General features: G+C 38.0%; 1 protein-coding gene across 2 annotated transcripts in view; it reads left to right on the top strand.

Annotated features, from left to right (window-relative positions):
* Positions 1 to 22006, top strand: part of Abcd2 (ATP binding cassette subfamily D member 2) — a 39503-nt gene that overhangs the window by 3591 nt on the left and 13906 nt on the right. For both annotated transcript variants that reach the window (XM_075960402.1, XM_075960404.1), the window contains exons 3-6: positions 5338 to 5459; positions 9324 to 9489; positions 10157 to 10251; positions 13785 to 13930. In XM_075960402.1, coding sequence (XP_075816517.1) covers positions 5338 to 5459; positions 9324 to 9489; positions 10157 to 10251; positions 13785 to 13930 — 529 coding nt within the window. The remainder of the gene's footprint in view (positions 1 to 5337; positions 5460 to 9323; positions 9490 to 10156; positions 10252 to 13784; positions 13931 to 22006) is intronic.

Here is a 22006-nt window from a genome sequence, read left to right as displayed (position 1 = left end):
ATTTCCTATAACTGAATTTGCCCTGATTTGTGATTTGAAAGTTGATTGGCTAAATTATATAACCAGGAATGCTGTGTCAGGGTGCATGTGAGTGTCATGGAATGGGTTCTCTATTTGTAGTAATCCAGATACTTTCCCATGACATGATTTGGTGATGGATGAGGGCAGTGCATATCAAGCTGCAGGTATTTAATTCTATTCTCTTTGTTGCAACAGTTTTTTTTTAAAACCAACTTTTCTTCTTTTGGTATAACTAAAAAAGATAATGGCAAGAAAGAAAATGTTACACTGTTCTTCATATAAGAAAGCTTGGATCTTTCCTGTTAGAAATGAAGAGGTTACAGTTCGAGGTCAGCTTTCATAGATCCACATTTAAGGATTCAGTCAAGCACAGAGCAGGAACGGGAGTCCAAAACAAAAACGGAGAAAATCTGTCCATCATCAACACATACTTTTTATTCCCTAAAGAATTCAGGGTAACGACTGTTTTCATAGCATTTGTCTCACTTGAAGTATTATAAATCATTTACAAAGCATTGTAAAATTTTATTTAAAATTGTCAAATTTGACTCATTATTAAGCAAAGTATATTCATGTCAGTGAACTGTGACTTGTCAGTCCCTCTTTGTGGTCAGCACTGAATACATAATGAATGTGTTCCACAAGGAAACTTTCAAATAGGAGCTGTGAACATTGATTTTTATCACTTGAATATGTTCAACTTTACCAAGAAATGATTTTAGATTTGTATTTTAAAAAATATTCTTAGTAATCGTATTCAAAACATAACCCGAATAACTACTTTTCCCAAGGAGTGTTTACAGTGGGAAGAAAGGCACTGCAAACATGTGCTCTTCAGATTGGCTTTGCTAAGAAATTGGTCCAAACGTAAACTGAAAAGTCATCTCTTAAGCTAATAACATTCACCAAAAAGCTTCATGTTTAACGTGCATTAGAGATAGTCCCAACAAGAAGATTATACTACAATGTTTGTTAGCAGTGTTTGGTCTTATTAGAAAACCCTAGTGTAATCGTCATAGAATAGAAAAAAAATGCATCTATTAATGGTGGCAAATTAACCCCACTGAGACTAGCAAGAAGTAAACATGTATGCCACAAAACTAACTCGCTTACTTACCAAGGGGTAATGAGATGTTTAAAAATAAATACTACAAATCTGGCAGGCAGTACCAGCTGAAAGGGACATTTTATGTTGGAATCGTAAGTGAAACAAAGTATCATGTAAAGCTCATTCCAAAGACCATCCTGCAGAGGTGGACAATGTAGGGTCCTCAGAGAAGAGCAATGATTGTTTCAAAGTCTGCAGAACTGAAGGTTGCTGCATGTGTCCTGTGTGCCCACTCTACTAAATATATTTGACCTCGGGTAACTTAACAAGTGAAAATACCATTTCACTCAGCGAAAATATTTTTTTTTCAGATACTGATATCAACTTCAGGTTTCAGATCAAGAAATTATATGCCATATTTTTTTATTGAGCTCTACATTTTTCTCTGCTCTCCTCCCTGCCTCTCCCCTTTCCCCTTCAAGTCTCCCCCAAGGTCCCCATGCTCCCAATTTACTCAGGAGATCTTGTCTTTTTCTACTTCCCATGTAGTTTAGATCCATGTATGTCTCTCTTAGGGTCCTCATTGTTGTTTAGGTTCTCAGGGATTGATTTGTAGGCTGGTTTTCTTTGCTTTATGTTTACAAACCACTTATGAGTGAGTATGATAATTGTCTTTCTGAGTCTGGGTTACTCAAAATGATGTTTTCTAGATCCATCCATTTGCCTGCAAATTTCAAGATTAAAAAAAACCCAAAATCATATTTTCTAATATAATCTTAAATCTTAATTTAAAGTGGGGTATGGTGGTGCAAACCTTTAATCCCAGCAGCATGGAGTCAGAAGCAAGTCTATTTCTGTGAGTTCCAGGACATCCTGGGTCTACAAGCCAGGTTCCAGGACAACTAGGGCTATGTAGAAAAGAAAGAACATATGTAGTGTGTGTGTGTATGTATGTATGTATGTGTGTATGTATGTATGTATGTATTGAGCCTAATCACTTAGTTGTCTCTCATGTTACAGATAAAATAATTACATGATACTATATGTTTTATGGCATAAGAAGGTGAAGAAGTGAGTGAAACAATGGCTTGAGACACAGTTCAGCGGTTAAGAGCACTTGCTGCTCTTACAGGGAACTAGAGTTCAGTTCCCAGCATCCCTACTGAGTAGCTCACAGGTGCTTATAACCCTAATTCCAAGGTAGTTAGCATCCTTCTCTGGCCTGCCTGGGCAGTATCTGTCCTCATGTGCACATATCCGCCTTCCCCCGCACATATACATAATTAAAAATTAAAGTAAAATGTAAAAATATGAAACAAAAAGATAAGAGAATGATTAATTTGGAAAATGAGAATGAGGTGGGGATAGAAAAAAAGGAAGTGGGGAAAGCCTTCGCCTAATGTAATAGTTAACCAAGCTTTGGGAAGACTGTCTAAATTTATAGGCTTTAGTTTTCTTAAACATGTGGGTAATTATACATATCATTTAGAGTTGCCGTGAAATGGTAATGTTTCAGTGTGCATTGTTCTTGGGAAGGCTAAAAAGTGAGTACCCGTTCTCGGCAGCATTTATTACACTCCAAACCTGTGAGCTCTAGAGTTAGAGGGCTTGAGCCTAAAGGCTAGCTATTCTACTTACACCCTAGAAAAATCATTCCACTTTTCTGTATTTCAAATTCCTCATATTCAAAAATAGGCAAAGTTAGCAGGATTGTCATAACGATTCATGTAAAACTTAGTATGGTATCTGCTCGTAGAAAAAAATTCATCAGTTTGCCGATATCATCGTGGTTTAAAGAAGCAAGGATCTGAAAGTGGCTAGGAAGTCAGAAGTAAGTCTGTTTAGGAGAAAGAATCTGTAGAGTTTTTGTGGGAGGGGGGTAAAAGATAAGCAGCGTCTTTGTTGTAGATCTTCTTGGCTGTTGTAGATCTACTTGACAGAATAGATATACTTGCACAATGTCAAGTGAGCATTCATAGTAAGGACAGGGCATTCATATTGAAAAAAAAATTACCTTTACAGCATACTGTTTTCCACTTCAGAAAAGGGCCTTAGAGCCTCTATTTTAGAGATCCTGGTTTGTCTAAATCCAGATGTGTAGCTAACTGGAACCCTGGGGATTGGAGATATTATGCATCTCCTGGTACACTACCTTTACTCCTGCATCAGAGCCACCATGCTGAAGCTTGCTTTGTAAGTCGACAGTAATGACGGGCCAATCACTGAAATGGGAACTTTCAAGTCTTCAGTGATTTCGTTACCTTATTAATTATTTCAAAGCTATGTCTCTTTGTAAGGCTATGTCTCCCTGTCTTTGTATTAAGGAAAAGTCAGATGGCAGAGGAAAACTTGTCAGGAAGGATGTCGTTCTTCACTAAAATGTCAGAAATAAAATCGGTGAGCATTTAGGTCATGGATTTATATTTCCGACATTAAGGAATCTGGCCTTGTTAGAGAGGCCAGACAGGTGACTGTCCATGCAGGCTTATCACTACTTGCCCTGTTTCCATGGTACCTACCAAAAAACATGGTAGTTTAACAGTTATACACTGTGGAAAAATATTTACTTTGTTGCTAAAAGCATAAAGAAACCCCAGAAGGCATTAATCTGCCAAAGCAGCACCGGAGCTATGATTCCACACCAACGCCTGTCCATCTGTGCGAATGGGTTTTTGTTGTTGTTCTTGTTCAACAGAGGTTGCCAGTGAAAGGCCAAACCCCTTTTAACCCACATTCATAAAAAGCCAGTGATTAGTTGAGATGGTCAACCAGATGCTTAAAATCCTAACCCTTTCCTAGTTTTAGCTCACGGATGAATTCACTATTTCAGTAGCTGGTTGAGAATTTTTCTATTAATTATACATATCTCGTTATGTATTTAAATATATTTTCAAGATATCTAGAGCCAAGCATGCGCTACACAACTATTATCCTAGAACTCAGGTGACTGAAGATGGAGGATCACAATGTAAAGACACAGTTAGGACTCACAGTGAGAAGAGAAATCAAGTGTGTAAATTCCAAGGGACTAACAGAGAAGGGCATGCTAGTGATTCAGCTGAACTCCAGGATGAAGAATGCTTGAGGAAGGAGGAAAACATCCAAATGATGAGGGCCAGATTGGTTCAGATTCCTGTTATAGGAACCAAACCATAATTTTTTTTTGTATTCTGGTTAGTACGCTGGTGTACACGTTTGCATGGGCCAATGCATGTATGAATGTGGTGTATGTGTGTGAAGATGAGAAGTCAATGTCAGATATCTCTTGAAATAACTCTTCACCTATATTTTTAGGTATGCTTCCTTTAATTTTTAAAGTGAAATTTTTATTATTTAAAAATATCATACATGGATACATTTATTATTCTGTGTGTGTGTGTTAATGTATGAATGCAAGTACATATGTACCACATCATGTATGTGGAGGTCAGAAGACAACTTTTGGGACTTGGTTATCTCCTACTGTAGGTTCTGGGGATCAAACTCAGGTAGTAGGCTTGGCAGCAAATGACTTTACCCACTAAACCATCTCAACAGCAACCCCTCCTTTCCTTTCTTCTTTATTTTTTTTTGTTTTATTTTTTTTTCGAGACAGGGTTTCTCTGTGGTTTTGGAGACTGTCCTGGAACTAGCTCTTGTAGACCAGGCTGGCCTCGAACTCACAGAGATCCGTCTGCCTCTGCCTCCCGAGTGCTGGGATTAAAGGCGTGCGCCACCACCGCCCGGCTCTCTTCTTTTTTTTTTTTTTAATTTAGAGCCCATTGATTTATGCTGGCTCACCAGTGGGCTCCAGAGACCCTCCTGCTCCTCCAGGGCTAAAGTGACTACCATGCCCAGTTTTCTTTTTAAAGTGTGGGTACAGGCATTTCAAACTCAGGTTCCTGTGCTTGCGCAGACAGCACTTTCCTGAGTCATTGGCCAAGCATCCTCAAGTTAATTCTTCCATTGAGAATGTCAGGAGAGTTTATTACAGTTGTAATCGTAGCAGAAAATTGGATACAGGAAATGTCTAAAGGAAGCTCAATGGAAATAACCTAATGCCTATAGATTTAGTTGTACTAACTTCTTGTTCTAATTAAATCATGCAGAAGGGAACTTCTAATAAACCCTAATACATAGTATTTATTATACTTAATAATTAAATGTATTTCTAGGAAATTACTGATAGTGATAAAATATTATTATTTTAGCCATAATTTAATTGATATAAAGTAAGACAATTACTTGGAAAAAAAACCTTAGCATTTCTGTGATTTTTTTTCTCTTAGATCTGGAGGACGGCCCAAAGCAGGCAATGGTTAGCGATCGGACAGAAGCCTTCACCACTGCCCGAAATTTATTGGCCTCTGGAGCTGACGCTATTGAAAGAATTATGTCTTCATACAAAGAGGTATTTGAATGTCTTGCAAGTTTGCGTAAAATATGAAAGCCTCTGAAAACGAAGTGTCAATGATGAAGTATGTGTAGCATTTTCGAAACAGGTATTTTTTTTCTCACTCTCTCTCTAAATTACCAAGCGTATAATTGAGGTCAAGGGTGGCAACTCCACAGTGAGGTGGCCATTTACTTCTGTTTACAAGCATGATTTTACTTGATTTTCAATGAAGAGAACAAAAAGGAATCGCTCTTGTGTGGCCTCTAGAGCCCATGCCTGATTTACGTTCAGACTTCATCATTTACAAGTCACGTGACCTCCTCAAGATTCTTGCCTGCATGGATCCCTGTTTCTTTACCTGCAAGTTGGGGTGATGACAGTAAGGATTTTTCAGGGCATCAAAAGTTCATAATGTGGGCTCAATGCATTTCAGTGCTCGCTAGTGTTAGTTAATAATACCCGGTTTACATCTTGCAAACTTTGCTCATCCTTCATTGAAGAAGTCTCATCAGGAATATATAAAGCCTCGCGATACCACTTTTAGTGGTCTTTGAAGCACGTGGGTGGGCTTCTCTGTCTCTGTCACTTTACCTTGGCTCTCTCCCTGGCAGCTGACCCTGAGCTCTCTGACCACAGCGATTCTCCTTGCTCATCTTTCACTCCCAGCCTTCATCAATACTTAGGTAAAAGGCTTGTAAGTGTTTTTTAAAAGGATGGCAAAACAAGAACAACAACGATAAGACCTGTGGCTACCACTGGGGAAGAGACAGAAATCTTTAATAAATAAATACATTTAAAAAAAAGACTATTCAGTTCAGATATTTCCAAAATTCTATTAATTAATTTTATAAATCATAAAGCAATATGAATGTTCAAGTACCATTGCAAATTTATCTCCTAATTTAATTAAAGGACAGTATGTGATACAGCTTCAAAGTTTCTGAGTGCCTTACAGAACTGATTTACTGATTTGGATTTTTTTTTCCACCATAAAACCAATAGTTCAGTACCACTTATCTCTACTCCTCAGTTTCTAAAATTTCAAACAGTAATTTTAATAATCTTGGTACCTAGTTTAAGGGATAGTTTTTTTTCATGTCACTCACTTTAATATTAAGCAATATATTTACTATTAAAATTAGACAATGCCAGACAGTGGTGGTGCATGCCTTTAATCCCAGTACTTGGGAGGCAGAAGGAGGAGGATCTCTAAGGAGATAGAGACCAGCCTGATGTATTGAGTGAGTTCCAGGACAGTCAGGGCTACACAGTGAAACCTTGTCTCTGGGGAAAGGGGGGGGGGGGGGATAAATAAATAAATAAATAAATAAGACAAAGAAATTGCCCATCTCACATTGAAACATGCTAAAATACTAAAGGATCATCATTTACCCATCCTAGATTTTCTCCAATGATAAAAATTACCTCACTTGTCATTATCTCGACTTCATATGCCATGAATCTAAGATTGTTCACTTCTTAAAGGCACATTGTGCTACTGTGAGCAAACAAGAAGTCACCATGCCTCTCTACCAGCTACAAGGAGCAAAGGCTCCTTCTTAGTCAGGATTCTACATTCCACAACAAACGCCCTGATGACCCAAAGCTCCTGTCTTCTGGCATACTTAGTTTCATAGACATTCCCTTCCCATTTCAGTGTCTATTCCAGTCAACTTACCCATTGCTTCCTGATCCTTTTTAGTTCTTCTGTAATTTTAGATTTTTCCTATGCCAATATTCTTATTTGCCCAATTGGCTGCTTGGTTTATGTCAACCTGGCACAGAGCCGGACATATCCGGAAAGAGGGATACTTAATTGAAACAATGTCTCTAATGAGATTGGCTTGTGGGGGTATTGTACGGGTTGTGGGAAGGCCTATATCACCATGGGTGGGTAGTGCCAGCTGCCCCTTCTGAGCAGGTGGTCCTGATTTGTATACTAAAGTGGCTGAACTTACCATGCGAGCAAGCCTGTAAGCAGTGCTCCTCACAGCCTCTCCTTCAGTTCCTGCCTGCAGAGTCCTGTCTTCAGTTTCTGCCCTGACTTCCCTCAGTGACAGAGTGTGGCCTAGCAGTTGTAGGATGAAACAAACCCTCTCCTCTCCAGGTAGCTTTTGGTCATGGTTTTTTTTTTTATCACAGCAGTAGAAGTCCTCACTAGAACACACGGGTTTCTTTTAAATATGTATTTTGCTAAACTGTCTCTTGCATTAGCATAAATGAATGTCAACAGATTGTAAAAAAATATATACAGCTTTAATGGGGAAATAGACTTACAGAACCACAGGTTGGGGGGGGGGCTCACGCTCACCAGATTTATATGTAAACATTAGCCTGAGGCGAACACGCCCCCTTATGGGCTGGGCTTATCCCTACAGTCTTTTTGCCTCTATTTAAGAGCTCAAGACTTCCTTCCAGATACCATTTTCAAAGTCTTCCTTTAGATAGCTATACCATTAATGTACATCAATAAATGGTCAAATTACAGGCCTTCTACTGTGACACTAACACCTCTTCATTATGGTTTTAAGTTTTACACACAAAGCTCTCAACCATCTGCCAGCACCCGTGTGTTAATCTACAGATGACGGTTACGAGACATCTTTTGTGACATGCATGCTTATTGGTGTCAGTTTTCCAATTCTTTTGCTGAGCCAAATGATACGGTTAAGACAAGTCACCTTTCACAGTCCCCTGATAGCAAGCTGTTCTGGCAGAATAGAAAACCAGCAGAAGTTTAGCCTAGATGGACAGCTGGTACAACCAGAGCAAAGTGTCTCTCTATGGAGTCTTGTGGACTAAAGCAGAAATTTGTTTCAGCTTATCTAGAAAAAAAATCATCTGCTTATAGCTAACCTTGAGCACCGAAGCCATATTTGTCTTCAGTCCGGAAGCTGGATTGTGGGGTTTGTGCTGCAAAGGTCCTGAAGCCTCTCACTGGGCTCTCTTTCACAATGTGTCCCCTCTATTACAGATATTCCTCTGCTGAAACAGGAACTTTGGCAACATTTGGCTTAGAAACGTTTGTTTATAAATAAGACCCAAAGTACTTTTCTCCTATTTATTAAATTCCTTTCCACGCGTGTATAAACAAACCTGTTTCTTGATGTTACTTTTAGTTAGGAAAGCTGCTTCGGGTTATATTTGGAGACAGCAAACGTGGCTGGAAGAATTGTTTGCTTTTAATATTTAACTAATAAGTAAAATTAGAGTCAATGTCATATTGGTTTTCATTGCTCTGTTTCAAATTTTTGGTATGTGTGGGTATTTATGGAGGAGTGAACTCCGAGGCTTCATATATGCTTGACGAGTGTTCCATCCATCACTAAGCTACATATGCACAGTAATGATCTAGTTTAAATAGAAAGAGAAAAGGGATGGTAATTGTAATACATGTTTTTAATCCCAGTGCTTAGGAGGCAGGGCAGGCAGATCTCTTTATGAGGCCAGCCAGAGCCACTACACAGTGAGTCTCTGACTCAAAAACAAAACAAAGAAACAGAAAACCCAAACAAACAAACGGAAGCAAAAATAAAGGATCATCCTTTCATTTAAGCGGGACAAATCAGAAATGTGACTAAAAGACATGCATGACTCATTAATATTACAGAAGCTGCTCAGTTCATTTTTGAGCACTGAGGTAAATCAATATTTTTGTTTTACAACTCCAACGAAACCTATACCGATGTCTTCTTTATTGTCCCTAATAAGCTTCTTACCATGGCTTCCTTCAGTAATCAGATGTATTAGGTTTTTTTTCTGCCATATCCAATAAAGTAGACTCTTCAGCAACAAATTAAGAGGTTTATATGCTACATAATATTTTAGAGTATCTATTATAGCTCTATTATTAACTCATTCTTTACATATTGATTTTAGATCACTGAACTAGCAGGTTATACTGCTAGAGTCTACAATATGTTCTGGGTCTTTGATGAAGTGAAAAGAGGCATTTATAAGAGAAATGTCACTCAGGAGACTGACCAGCATAGCAAGAGTGGAGGGAACGTGGAGCCACCCCTCAGTGACACCCTAGCAATTAAAGGTAACTAACTTCAGGGGTTTTCATGATGTGGGATTCAGTGTCATCTTAGAAAAGGGCTCTTTTCTAGAAAACAGATTTTCAGAGTTAAAGAAACTAGAATTTGAACAGCAAGCATTATTTAAACAGCGGTCTGTAATATTGTGCTGACAAGCAGGGAAGGAAGGAATCGTGGCAGTGATATTCTGGGAAATGTCTTCACGTTGCGTTTGCAGACAGCACACGTGGCTGAAAGAATCATTTGCTCTTAAAGTCTGAGCTAATAAATAGAACTAATGCTACTGCCTTATTGTTTTTCATTATTCTATTTCTAAATGTTTGTCACGTGTTAAAATATTTCACTTCCTAATTCTTTTCTTGGAACAGTGTGGGTTTTTTTTGTAGGAAATAGGGGAACTAAATAACTCTAATTGTATGGTTAGGTTACTTCAGATAGAGTTTAAATCTGTGAGGATAAAGATACTGGTTTTGATTATAAGATTGTTTTCTCAGAAATATTTTCTAAGTGGATTTAAATATAGATGTTAAATTGACTTCATATATTTTTTTCCTATGACTTGTAGATGTGAATTATCTTTATAATCGAGTTTATCCATTCTGTTGTATTATTCAAATTAACTAGCAGTAACTTTCGATGGCCTTTGTAACGTAAACTATTCCTTGATTACAGGAACAGTTATTGATGTGGATCACGGAATCATTTGTGAAAATGTGCCCATAATTACACCAGCCGGAGAAGTGGTGGCTTCAAGGCTAAACTTCAAAGTAAGATGATAGTCAAGAATCTTCTGGTTGTTGGCCTCACACTAATAGAAAACCACTCAGAATTCATGTACCTTATGTTAAATACTTGGAGAGGAGCGTGTGGAAAAGGGGAAGTCACAAAAGGTATGCACAGTAGCTCAGTTGCAGCAGCAGTAACTTCCTCAGAGAGCAGAGAGAAAAGAGAACTCTGATTTTAGCTGCTTTAGTGCTAGGTTGAAAATCAAATTACAGATCACTGAGACCCTTCAAGGTAGTTTTGGGGCGAACAAGAGGAAATATCAGAAATTAATATCTGGAAATGAATTTTAATTTTTTATAAAAGTTATTAAGAATTCTGTAAGACTACAGTCTTATATACTTTCTAAAAATATTGCCATTCACCAAAGGTCATTCCAAATTCAGTTTATCTAATACATGTTTTCTAACTTTAATTTCTACTTTAAATAATCAGAAGATTCATGGATACAGCTTCAGGTTTTAATTCTGTTGAAAATAATTGATTTAATATTCTATATATTAATTACAAAACTAAGAAGTACAAGAACATTTTGTAAGTCCACGGCTCTGATTTTAAGGCTTTGTGAAATTTAAACATACATTTAGAACTAAGTGTAAAATGGCAAACATGTTGTATTAGGTACTTCAGTCATTATGTCTGTTCACTGACAACTTAGAAAGAGGAAGTATTTAGTTGGCTCTTGATTTCAGGGGATCTACTTAGGGTTGAGCTGTCTCACGGCTTTGGGCCTGAGAAATAGCTGAAAATCTTCCAGGAACGAGTACCAAAGGAACGTCCTTAGTGCATGCTAGATAGCAAGTAGGGAAAGAGAATGCACAAAGGGTCAGGCCAAAAACAATCTGAGGACACATTTCCACTGACCCTCTTCTTCTAGGTAGAACACGTATCTGAGGCTCTCCACCAAAATGTAACACAAGCTGGAGACGTAGTGATCGACACATGATTCTAGGGGGGACATTTCAGATTCAAACCATACCAACTAAAATGAGGGCAGCTGAGCTGTGTTTAAATGAAGGCATGATTAGACTTCATAACTCAATTCTGAACGTCATAATACTAATGATTTTGGAATAGATCTTAGTCTAGGCTTAATTATTAGAGATATATTTGCAATTGATGAAGGTTACTGAATGTTGAAAAGAGAGGATGCAATACATTAAACACAAAGGAAATTCTGTTAATAAGTTCACGAGAAATAACTTGGTCAGGATTTATCATTTCAGTATAAACCTACAGAATGGTTTTATTCTTAGGATAGGACATGGGTACCAATTAGCTACTCACTTCAAATATGAATTTTTTTTATTATCTATTAATACTTTGGCAATTTAGATGGGAATAAAGCTAAGTGGTTAGGGTACTTGCCTGGCATTCAAAGACCCTGAGTTCAGTCCCCACTGAACAACAAAGGAACAGAACCAGTCTGTGATTGTTATATGGCTCTGGGTTTCTGTGGTTGCTTTGTTGGTGTAGGTACTATATTACTGGTTCTTGTTGCTCTAATTTTTAAATAAACAGGTGACAGGGCCTGAATTTACTGTCTTCTAACTATACCCCGTAGAGCCCTCATACCCTGAATTAAAACCCAGAGCTCAGACTCTTGTAGAAAATAAACAGTGATCCAGTAGAAGACTCTTACAGACTTTAAAAATACTATGAAGATGTACATTGTTACCACATACTGTTTGCTATTATATTTGCCCCTGGAAGCTGTATTTCAATCCTAATCTCCATAGAATAGGATAAAAAGTTGTGTTTTTTCAGTATTAATTGGGAAATACAAAATTATTGTTTTTGGTTTGTCAAGACAGGGTTTCTCTGTAGCTTTTGGAGCTTGTCCTGGAATATGCACTGAAGACCAGGCTGGCCTCAAACTCACAGAGCTCCACCAGTCTCTGCCTCCTGAGTGCTGGAATTAGAGGTGTGCACCACCATAACCTGGCTGGGAAATACCTACTGTTTAAGGAAAATTATTTTCATCCTTTTGTTGTACTTCAAAATTAAAATTTTGACTTAATCAATAAATTTAAAGTGTATTTAGTCAGCATTTTTTGAGAACTTATGCTAAAGAAATACATAAATATAACAAAGTTTTCCAACTTTAAAAAGAAAAACATGTTAAATTCCTAGGAATTCCTAATAGAAACTGACCCTTTTAGAACATTTTAAGAATGTACTACTCCAAAAATCTTTTGGAGAGTACTCATGCATCTGTCAAATTAATCATCAAGGAATCTAGAAGAGAAGAAGCAAGTCAGAATTCATTCTTTGCAGGTTCTCCTCAGGACCTTCTGGCATGCTACCAATTCTCCGTTGTCTTAGATTTTGGCATTTGTGTCTTCTCTATGACAGAAAGTAAGATATTTGTGTCCATTCCGTGGAAATATAAACACATAGACATCCTGTAGAGCTCCGCCTCTTGGCCTTTCATCTTATCTTCAGTTTTCACACCACTGATTCTAAAACAGATCAAATATGTAAGCAGTGTTCCTGTCCCTTGCTCTTCATGATGCCCTGCACGTGGGAGAGGAAGGCAGCCTCCCCACCCCACTGAGCACAATGCAGACACCCGAAGTCCAGCTGTTTAAATGTAATTGATAACTAAGGCAAATGACAAAGGGGAGCTTCTGATAACAAGAAACTTGTTTTATCAATAGATGATATATGTTGTATATGATTGCAATTCATATAAAGAGAGTGAATATTTTATGTGTATACAATCTTCCTAAGTGAATGATGGGCTCCATGACACCCAAACCTGATAACATTCAACTCCATTATGTAAAATTTTATACAGAAAAAGGTTCTGTACATATTCAATACAGGCACAACCTTTTTTTTTCCCTTCAATTATTTCAATCCTTAGATAGATGACTCTTCAGAACTAGAGTCCGGAATATGGAGACTTGCCTATATGTGTTTAAATCCAACCTCAACCATACTTCATGGTGCAGTGCCCTTGCTTTCATCTGGTTTTGTTTCATAAGTATATTTATCACATCTGTGAATGAAGCAGAATAAGAATCATCTTTTCTCTTTGACTGTGTGCTTTTGTAGCCTTTCAACCCTGAAGTAAAAAATTAAGAAACCAGCAGGCTCCTTGGGTAACTGTGCTTTATAGTATATTCAATTATGAGTTGCATTTGGATTTATATAAATTTAATTAAATGGTGGTATAAATAAAATATAATGTATTTTTAATTTAGACCTTATGATTCATCTTCCTTCCTGTGTAGCTCATTTCTCCACATGTGCGTAGATCTGATAACGCTATCTCAGTTGAAGTGTTGAATAGTCAGTGTTCACTCTAAGAAGATCCATTTTCTTACAACTCATTTTACAATACTTTCAGCTTTAGAGAATTGTCAAAGCCAGACTTGACATTCTAATACTGATACATTTTCTTTAATGTCCAATATTATCACGTCATCGAATGTTTAAATCACTTTTAAATGCTAACCAAATGAAATAAATTATTAAGTATTGCAACTTACTATTTTATTTCTGACTTCAGGTAGAAGAAGGGATGCATCTTTTGATAACTGGTCCCAATGGTTGTGGGAAAAGCTCTCTCTTCAGAATCTTAAGTGGGCTGTGGCCTGTGTATGAGGGAGTCCTCTATAAACCACCTCCCCAACACATGTTCTATATTCCACAGAGGTAAGACATTCTTCATATTAAGTGAAGACCATTGCCTTTGCTCTTGAATTGTGTTTATTCCTCAGGCTCTTTGGTGTATGCTCAACTAAGGGTATTTTCATTGAGAGAAGCTACTGAATGAGTAGGAATGAGTTCAGCTGTCCCCAGACTTCTTTTTCACTGTTTTGACTGTAATAGATTCTGGATCAGTGCCACTTCTTGTAATTTCCACACTTGATAAGATGCTGAGAATATTCAAAGACTTTAGATGTCCTGGGAAAGAATAAATGGATCCAAAGAATAATTAGGTGTCATATTATCTTCTTGGAGATAACGATATAGTGCTTTGGTTCTATTCAGGTCTTTCCACCATATTACATACACTCATGTGCCTGAAAATTCTCCATTCAAGCCTGAAAGTGTCCTTACAGTCTTTATTGTGATTATTCTACATAGTTAATAATCTTAACCACCTTAATTAAAATGGCTTTAAGCATGAGAAAATAAGATAAGCAAGGAACAGCTCGTTATTTTTGCCAAAATCTTTAGCCATTTTTCCATCATAACAACTACAGAAGTATCTAAACTCAACGTTATATATTTGGGAGTTTAAAGTATTTATTGTGGGTGAGAGAAAACCAGGTATAGACAAAAGATAAGTTTCTGTGGTCCCATGAGTTCTTCAAGTGTCAGCCAGGTTCAGTAGATACTACATTACAGGCATTGCATCCGGGTCACCCGGTCTGCCATCTGGGCCAAGCAGACAGGACACAGTGTTCCCTCTGATCAGAGGACTTCACGGAGACATATATTAGAGAACCTAGGATGGAAGCATGGGGCTGGGACACAAGTTCATGTCACACTGAGGGCTGGCATCTCACACGTTAGTCCCCTCTTCTCTGTCAGTAAAAGGTGCTATCATCCTGCCCATTGGTCTGAGCTTTCGACCATAAGCAGCAGTTAGAGTCTGTGACTTTATTTTCTTTCAGATAGGACTCATGGTATTAGTAGCAGGATGCAGTCTGGTGTATAGGAAGATGAAGAAAAGTGTTGGCTGAAAATGTTAAATAAGAGCAGTGTTGTTGGTACCCGAGTTTAACACAACTACAATGCCATGCGACACCGTAAGCACGGTTTCTTCTCTGTCTTTTGGGTAACCCCAGTTTCCTACCTCAGTTTGAGTTTTATAAATGAATGTAGCAAGTAGCCTGATTTCAATGTTGCACTTAAGCTATAAGGTATAGAACCACGTGAAAAATTTTCCGTCAAGAAATGTATTCTTGATGAAAATGAAAGCACATAAATAAAGTTTGCATTGACCCATTGAATATTTTATGTATTGTATGAATGAAACGCTTTTGAATATACATGTGATATAGTGAAAAGAGTTTCCCAAGTAGTGGGCAAGTTTATGAAGGTGACTAAATTAACCTTTACCCTCAGAGTGAATGAGCCACGATGTTTAACAATAAACAGAAATTGTTAGGAAGTTTTTCTTATGAAATGTATTTTTGCCTGAGCAAAACTGCCAACTCTAACCTAGTTTAAGGAAAAAAATAATAAGCAGGAGTAGCCCATATTTTAATTCTTACATGATTATTGTTTTAAGTCAGTTCACCTTAATTATATGCATCTAAGGGCATGGGAAATCATATTTACACTTAAATTTTTATAGAGTCACATTCCTTCCACTTTTGCTCAACGTTTATTTAAAACACAAATGTAAACAAGGGAATCTAGTGGTAGTGTTTATTTCTTATATTCTAAAAGCCAGTGATTTTTTTCAAGTACGTTTTCAAATGATCACGGAAGATTTTATTACATAAAAGAAGATAACAATATGATCCCTTTTAAAATGTGTGTCAGTAAATGAACTTAGATCATCAAACAAATGACTACTATGATTAATTTTTCCACGACTCCCTAGCAATGGAATGTAAGCTAACTACTAGTTTGGCTGAAAAACCAATGCAGAATTCAGGCCTGTGTATGAACTCTGTAAGTCATTAAACAGATTCTACAGTTAATCATTGTGATCAAAGTATTTCTTATTAGAGAACGGGTCTGTTTATTCAGCGATTAAATGCAAAATGCATCGCTGCTTTCACTGGTGAAAATGCAGTAGGTTTTATGACAGTGGGTTTCTTATATTATGTAATAAGCAAAATAAAAGTACTCGGGGGAAAAGTTCGCAGTTGGTTTTGGACCAATCCTTCACACACAGGAACCAACACAGAAACACTCCTCTGACTCATTTTAAAAATTGGGAAACATGAATTCCTGAAAAATTGTGAAATTGCACTTGCATTTTCTCAGTTGATGTCTTCTAATGCTTTAGCAATGTTCATAACAAGAACCAGATCATTGGGAAACTGGGCCTTGGTACATGAAGACAGAGTTGGTCTGTATAAATTGCATCCACACCATTGTCTCTCACCCTGTGTTCATCGATGACAGAATATAAGAACTGGAGCAGCCGTAGGTTTTGGGACAGAATGCTTCATCTGGAAAGTGCATTAACCACCTTCCATCTTTGGGCTGGTGAATGGCAAGAGGCTGGGGCTTTGCTCATGTAGTACTGGGAACCTGTTCTGTTCTGCACCATCTGACTGTGCCCCTTAATCAGATGGCTGATGTTCATCACCCCTACTGGACCTGCTTTCATGACTCTCAAGAAGCATCTTCCACTTTGGTATATTTCCTGAATTATTTTTCCAGTTCTTGGTACCTTTTCTCTTCTTCCCAAGCCTCTAAATATAGGCTGATGACTCTTTCCTCTTGCTTTCACTTCTTCCCTAATTTATGGCCTATGACTCACTCACTTACTTATCCCTTGGTGAGTTTCTGTCTGTAGCTGTCAAAGCCCCCAAAGTCAGTTTTACAGTTTTACGTGTATTTAACTTAGTTTCCTTGCTAATCAATACTATTAGTGCACTGACCATCATCAAAATGAGACATTGAAATACGGGATGTGGGAGAACCTAGAGGAAAGGAGGGAGGGAAGGAAGAATGACAAAGGGGCACTTGGCATCTCTTAGTGGTACTTTAGCTAGCCTCCAGGGATCCTTAGTATACGCACATTCTCTTTTCAGCAACTTCTATAGTAGGGCACAACTCAGCCTGGAATTGGGTTTCATATGTTCCTGTCTCATTCTTCTTCTTTGGAGGAAATTATCTCAGGAGGGAAGTGCTAACGAAGCTCTTACTACTCAAAACGGCATGCCCACATACATACATCAAACAGCCAGAGATAGACTTAGACTTCCTACAATCATATATTAAAATTTGTGTACATATGTCTAAATTCTGTCCATCTGTCACTCTGAGTCTGAGAAATAAAACGTTAAAAAATGAAAGATTATATACAATCTTCATAAGGCTTGTATTAAGCCGGGTGGTGGTGGCTCAAGCCTTTAATCCCAGCACTCAGGAGGCAAAGGCAGGCGAACCTCTGAGTTGGAGGCCCGCCTGGTCTACAGAATGAGTTCTAGGCCAGCCAGGACTACACGGGGAAACTCTGTCTCAAAAACAAAAGCAAAAACAAAAGGAATTGTATTAAATTAGCCAAACTTCCTGCGGGTGGGAGGCTCTTTTGTTGAACCCATGCCTCAGGCATGCTGAGCACACACTTCCCTACTGAGCTTTGCTCAGGACTGAATGACCACCAGATTTCCTTTCTATTGGCAAATCAGCCTCTCTGCTCTGGCATCTTACACTATAAACCATCTGTCGATTTTGTGACTTGCACTGGGTATGTTCCCTAATCCTCTTTGTGATGGATAAATGTCAATTAGAAGTTCTTTTTTAAAGAAATTGCTGAAGCAGCCATGAAGGCTGGGTAGATCTAGTTCTTGAGGCTAATTCCTTGCTTTCTAATACTAGATGCAAACTGTTGGATGACGTAATTTTCATAACAGTAAATTTCTTTTTTGAGTTGAGTATCTTTTATTTTGCTAAAAACCATAAGAATGTTAGGAATGATATTATGCACTCAGAACTCACACCTTGAGCTTGCTGTGCATGAAAAAGCCCGATAACATGATTGGTTCAACCTGTGCGTTTTTTTCAGTGATTGGCAGTGAGTATGGTTTGCTCCGCCTTCTTCCTGTTTGGTCATGCGGCTGGAGAAATGGCATATTACTCTTCAACTTTACACTCCCATGCCTTAGAGTTAAAACTGTTCAACCTTTATCAGTATTATCCAGTTAAATCATATAGTTTTGAAATGCTTGACTCTGAGCACAAAGGTAGAGATCAGACTCTTCCATGTTCTTCTCTTCTTTCCTCCTTTGTCTCAAATACTGAATAATCAAAATCCAGAAAAATCTAGCAAACAGTAAATTATATCAAAAAGAAATATCATATAGTTCAGTGTTAGGACCAGAAAACGAGAGTCTAAAGCAGATTTTAAAAATATCTAGGATGGGGGCTGGAGAGATGGCTCAGTGGTTAAGAGCACTGGCTGCTCTTCCAGAGGTCCTGAGTTCAATTCCCAGCAACCACATGGTGGCTCATAACCATCTGTAATGAGATCTGGCGCCCTCCTCTGGCATGTGGGCATACATGGAGGCAGACTGTTGTGAACATAATAAATAAATCTTTAAAAAATAATAATAAAGAAAGTATCTCTCTTATAAAAAAATAAAGTAGAAAATTAAAAAATATCTAGGATGCTTGTAATAACTAATAGCTATGAAAATTTAATTACTGGGTATGGATTTGATCTCCAATGCTTTTATTAAGACAGTTATTCATTTTTTAAATAAGTGCAGGTATAAGATATCACAGAAAAACAATTACAGTTCATTGCTAAATTCTTTCCCAAGAGGAACAAACTTTCCTTCAGACGTATATACTTTAGATATTTATATATATCGTGAAGACTGGGTAGGACATGAAGCATTGCAAAGCTATAGTAATTTTGCCTCATCATCAAAGAACCCTTGTAACATAAATTTCTCTCTGTAAACCAGAGAAAATTAGATGATTTTGAAATATCTATAGAAATTATAAGTATTAAGTATTTTGATGAAGTTACAGATTTACTCTGCTTTTTTAAGAATGAAGGCATCTGAAGTATTCAGATCTTGGAAGTCCTATAAACTACACCGGTGAACTAGAGGCTAGCCGAAGAAAATCTACATAAACTTGAAGAACTTTGTTAAATACTTAACAGGATCTATCTTTTACATCTACACAGACACCTATTATCCATTAATCACATTAAGGATAATAAAACTTACTATGGGCTAAAAGTCCACAGACAGCTATCGGATGAGAGTGAAATATTTTGTATTTATTTGTTCTTTTTTTCCCCAAGAATTGTTTTCATTGCTGGGGATCAGCCAGCACTGCATGACAGGCAAGGGCTCCACCAGGGAGCTACACCTCCATCCCGCCTTTGTTTTGTTTTCACTTAGAGAAGGCAAGAGAAATGAACTTCTTATTTAAATGACGATCACTTATTGAGCACCTTCCTTCGTGCCTGTGTTACGGTAAACAGTCCTGCCGCATTATCTCATTTAGCCGCTTCACTCTGCACTCGCGGTAAGTGGAATAAAATAAGTGACTTCACAAACGAACCGGGTCAGGTTCAGAGTTGAGTGATGGTACTACAATAGTGAGATGAGGAGTCTATCCAGAACCACCTCTCTAGAGCCGGTTATCACAACCGTTACTCTACACTGTATAACAGAGTGTTGGATGCTGAAACATGGACAGGAATGATGACTTCATCAAATGCTAGCCGTTCATCAGGGTGTACAGCAAAGCCTTTAGCGGTGTTCATAGACTGGATGCACAGGTGTAATTTTAACATTGCAGTCTTGTCTGTGCCATGTGATGGAACTGCTCTTTACATTAGCATCTATGCTTTATGCTAAGGTGGAGGAGACCTGCACCTACCGATGTGGGTTACGTTAGAGCTGGCATCAATTTCAAGTCAGTAAGCATTCTCTTTCCTAAGGTCCCGAATAGTCACTAAGCTGCAAAGTGGTCCTACTTCACATCAGTGCTAGTGTTATGATTTGTAGGTGTGAATTTAAGATAATTCTGAAAATGACTGCTTAAGGTGATGTGTGTAAGCAAATGAACAGTATTCTGCTTTAAGAGAATGTGACTAGAATGGATAAGGAAAGGAGAGAGGGCTGAAGGAGAAACTTTCAATGTAGGACAGGAATGTGACTGGGGATGGTTCAGTTCTTTTGGAAAACAGCTTGGCGGTTGCCCAGAAAGATCTTTGCCACACAGTTTCTTTTATTGGTTTATACCCAATGTGCATAATTCTCCAAAATAGTAAACAATGAAATATCCTTCAGGAAATGAATGAATGAATCAAATGTGGCTTGTACCTACAATACAATATCATAATAATATTCAGCTCTAGAAAGGAATATAGCACATTCTAAGACACGCTTGAACCTAAGAACATTTTGCCATTAGAGAGAAGTCAATCGCAAAAAAGAACATATTGTGTGAGTCTGTGTATTTGTTATATTTAGAATAGGCAACTCCATGGAGACGCGAAACAGACTGGTTACAAGGAGCCGCCAGATGACAATGTCTGATTCTGGCTATGGGGCTTCTGGAGGTAGGAGCCAAGAAAAGTTTTCTCAAGCTGGGGATGACGGCCAGTTGATCTTGTGGATGTGTTAAAAGCCACTGAATTATAGACATTAAAGGCTGATATGAAATCTTAAACACATGCCAAATTAAACAAAGATACTCAAGTGGTTCTTTGCATTTGTGAAAATCTTTTATGTAGTTGAAACACAAGCATTCTTATTTCAAATAATAGTTAGATATAATACAAAACAATTATGTTCTAAGAGCCCCTCAAAGAAACACTTTGTAAATGCTGTGAAAAAAATAAGCGGACATTTAGTCTGCAAAACATGGTTTGTATTTAAAGCCTTTCTCCTCAGCCAAACATACAGGGCTGTTGTAATTTTTTAAATATTTTAAAGATGTGTATAAATGTTTTACCTGCATGCATTTCTATGCACCACACGAATGCCTGATGCCCTTGGAAGTCAGAAGAAGGTTTTGGAGCCACTGGAATTTATAAATAGGTGTGAGCCATCACATGGGTACTGGGAACCAAATGGGGGTCCTCTGAGCCACAGCATCTAGCTCTTACTGTCTGGATAAAACAGACACTTACTTAGGATGGCCCGGTGTTCCTGACAGAGCTGCTCCAGTTGGGCACGGTTTGTGAAGTCCCTGCCTGTGTTAGTCCCCACTGCTGCTGCCACAAGTCACCAAATACTGGTGGTTTAAACCAATGAAGAGCCAAACTGGATGGTGCGGTGGGTAAGAGCACTTGCTGTTGAGCGCAAAAAGAAATTCACTCTATTGCCTACAAGATCTGATTGTTTGAAAAAATGGCCTTCAGATACTCCAGGTGAGAATGGAGTTAAGAAACTGTTTTGAATCGTTTTATAATTTCTTGAAGCTCTGTAGCCAGTGTTTCTTAACTCTTTCCATTCCTATCCTTTTCCTCCTGTCTTCTGTGGTCATGGTATCTGTTTGATAGTGATAAACAACAGTCAGTTCCTTGCTTCTCAATTAATTTTAGCTAACTGTTTAGTTAATTTTATTCATCAAATAATAACATTTTAACATGACTATAAAATCAAAACTTGTATAGAAAGGGTGTGGTGCACGCCTTTAACCCAGCACTAAGAGGTAGAAGCAGGTAGATTTCTGTGAGTTCAAGGCCAGCCTGGTCTACACAGGACAGGCAGGGCTACATAGTAAGACCCTGTCTCAATGTCTCAAGAACAGAAGAGAGACAGAGAGAGAGAGAGAGAGAGAGAGAGAGAGAGAGAGAGAGAGAGAGAGAGAGAGCAAAGAAAAGATGTTTAGATGTTTAGAGAACATGTTTACTCTATCCATTTCACCTCCTTGGTGACCTTTTCTGGCTTGCTTCTCCTGTTTCCTCCTGTAGGTGAAACCAAAGGTGTGTATTTATATCACCTTCATCTTCTTTTCATAGAAGGTGACAAACTGTCTACTGGTGTTTCTCAATTGAGGACAACTTTGTGACCTAGGGGAATTTGCCCCATTGTGGAGACTTGTAGACAGTGTTTAAAATCA

Source organism: Microtus pennsylvanicus, chromosome 2, assembly GCF_037038515.1.
Source record: "Microtus pennsylvanicus isolate mMicPen1 chromosome 2, mMicPen1.hap1, whole genome shotgun sequence".
NCBI lineage: Eukaryota > Metazoa > Chordata > Mammalia > Rodentia > Cricetidae > Microtus > Microtus pennsylvanicus.
This window is presented reverse-complemented; position numbering and strand designations above follow the sequence as displayed.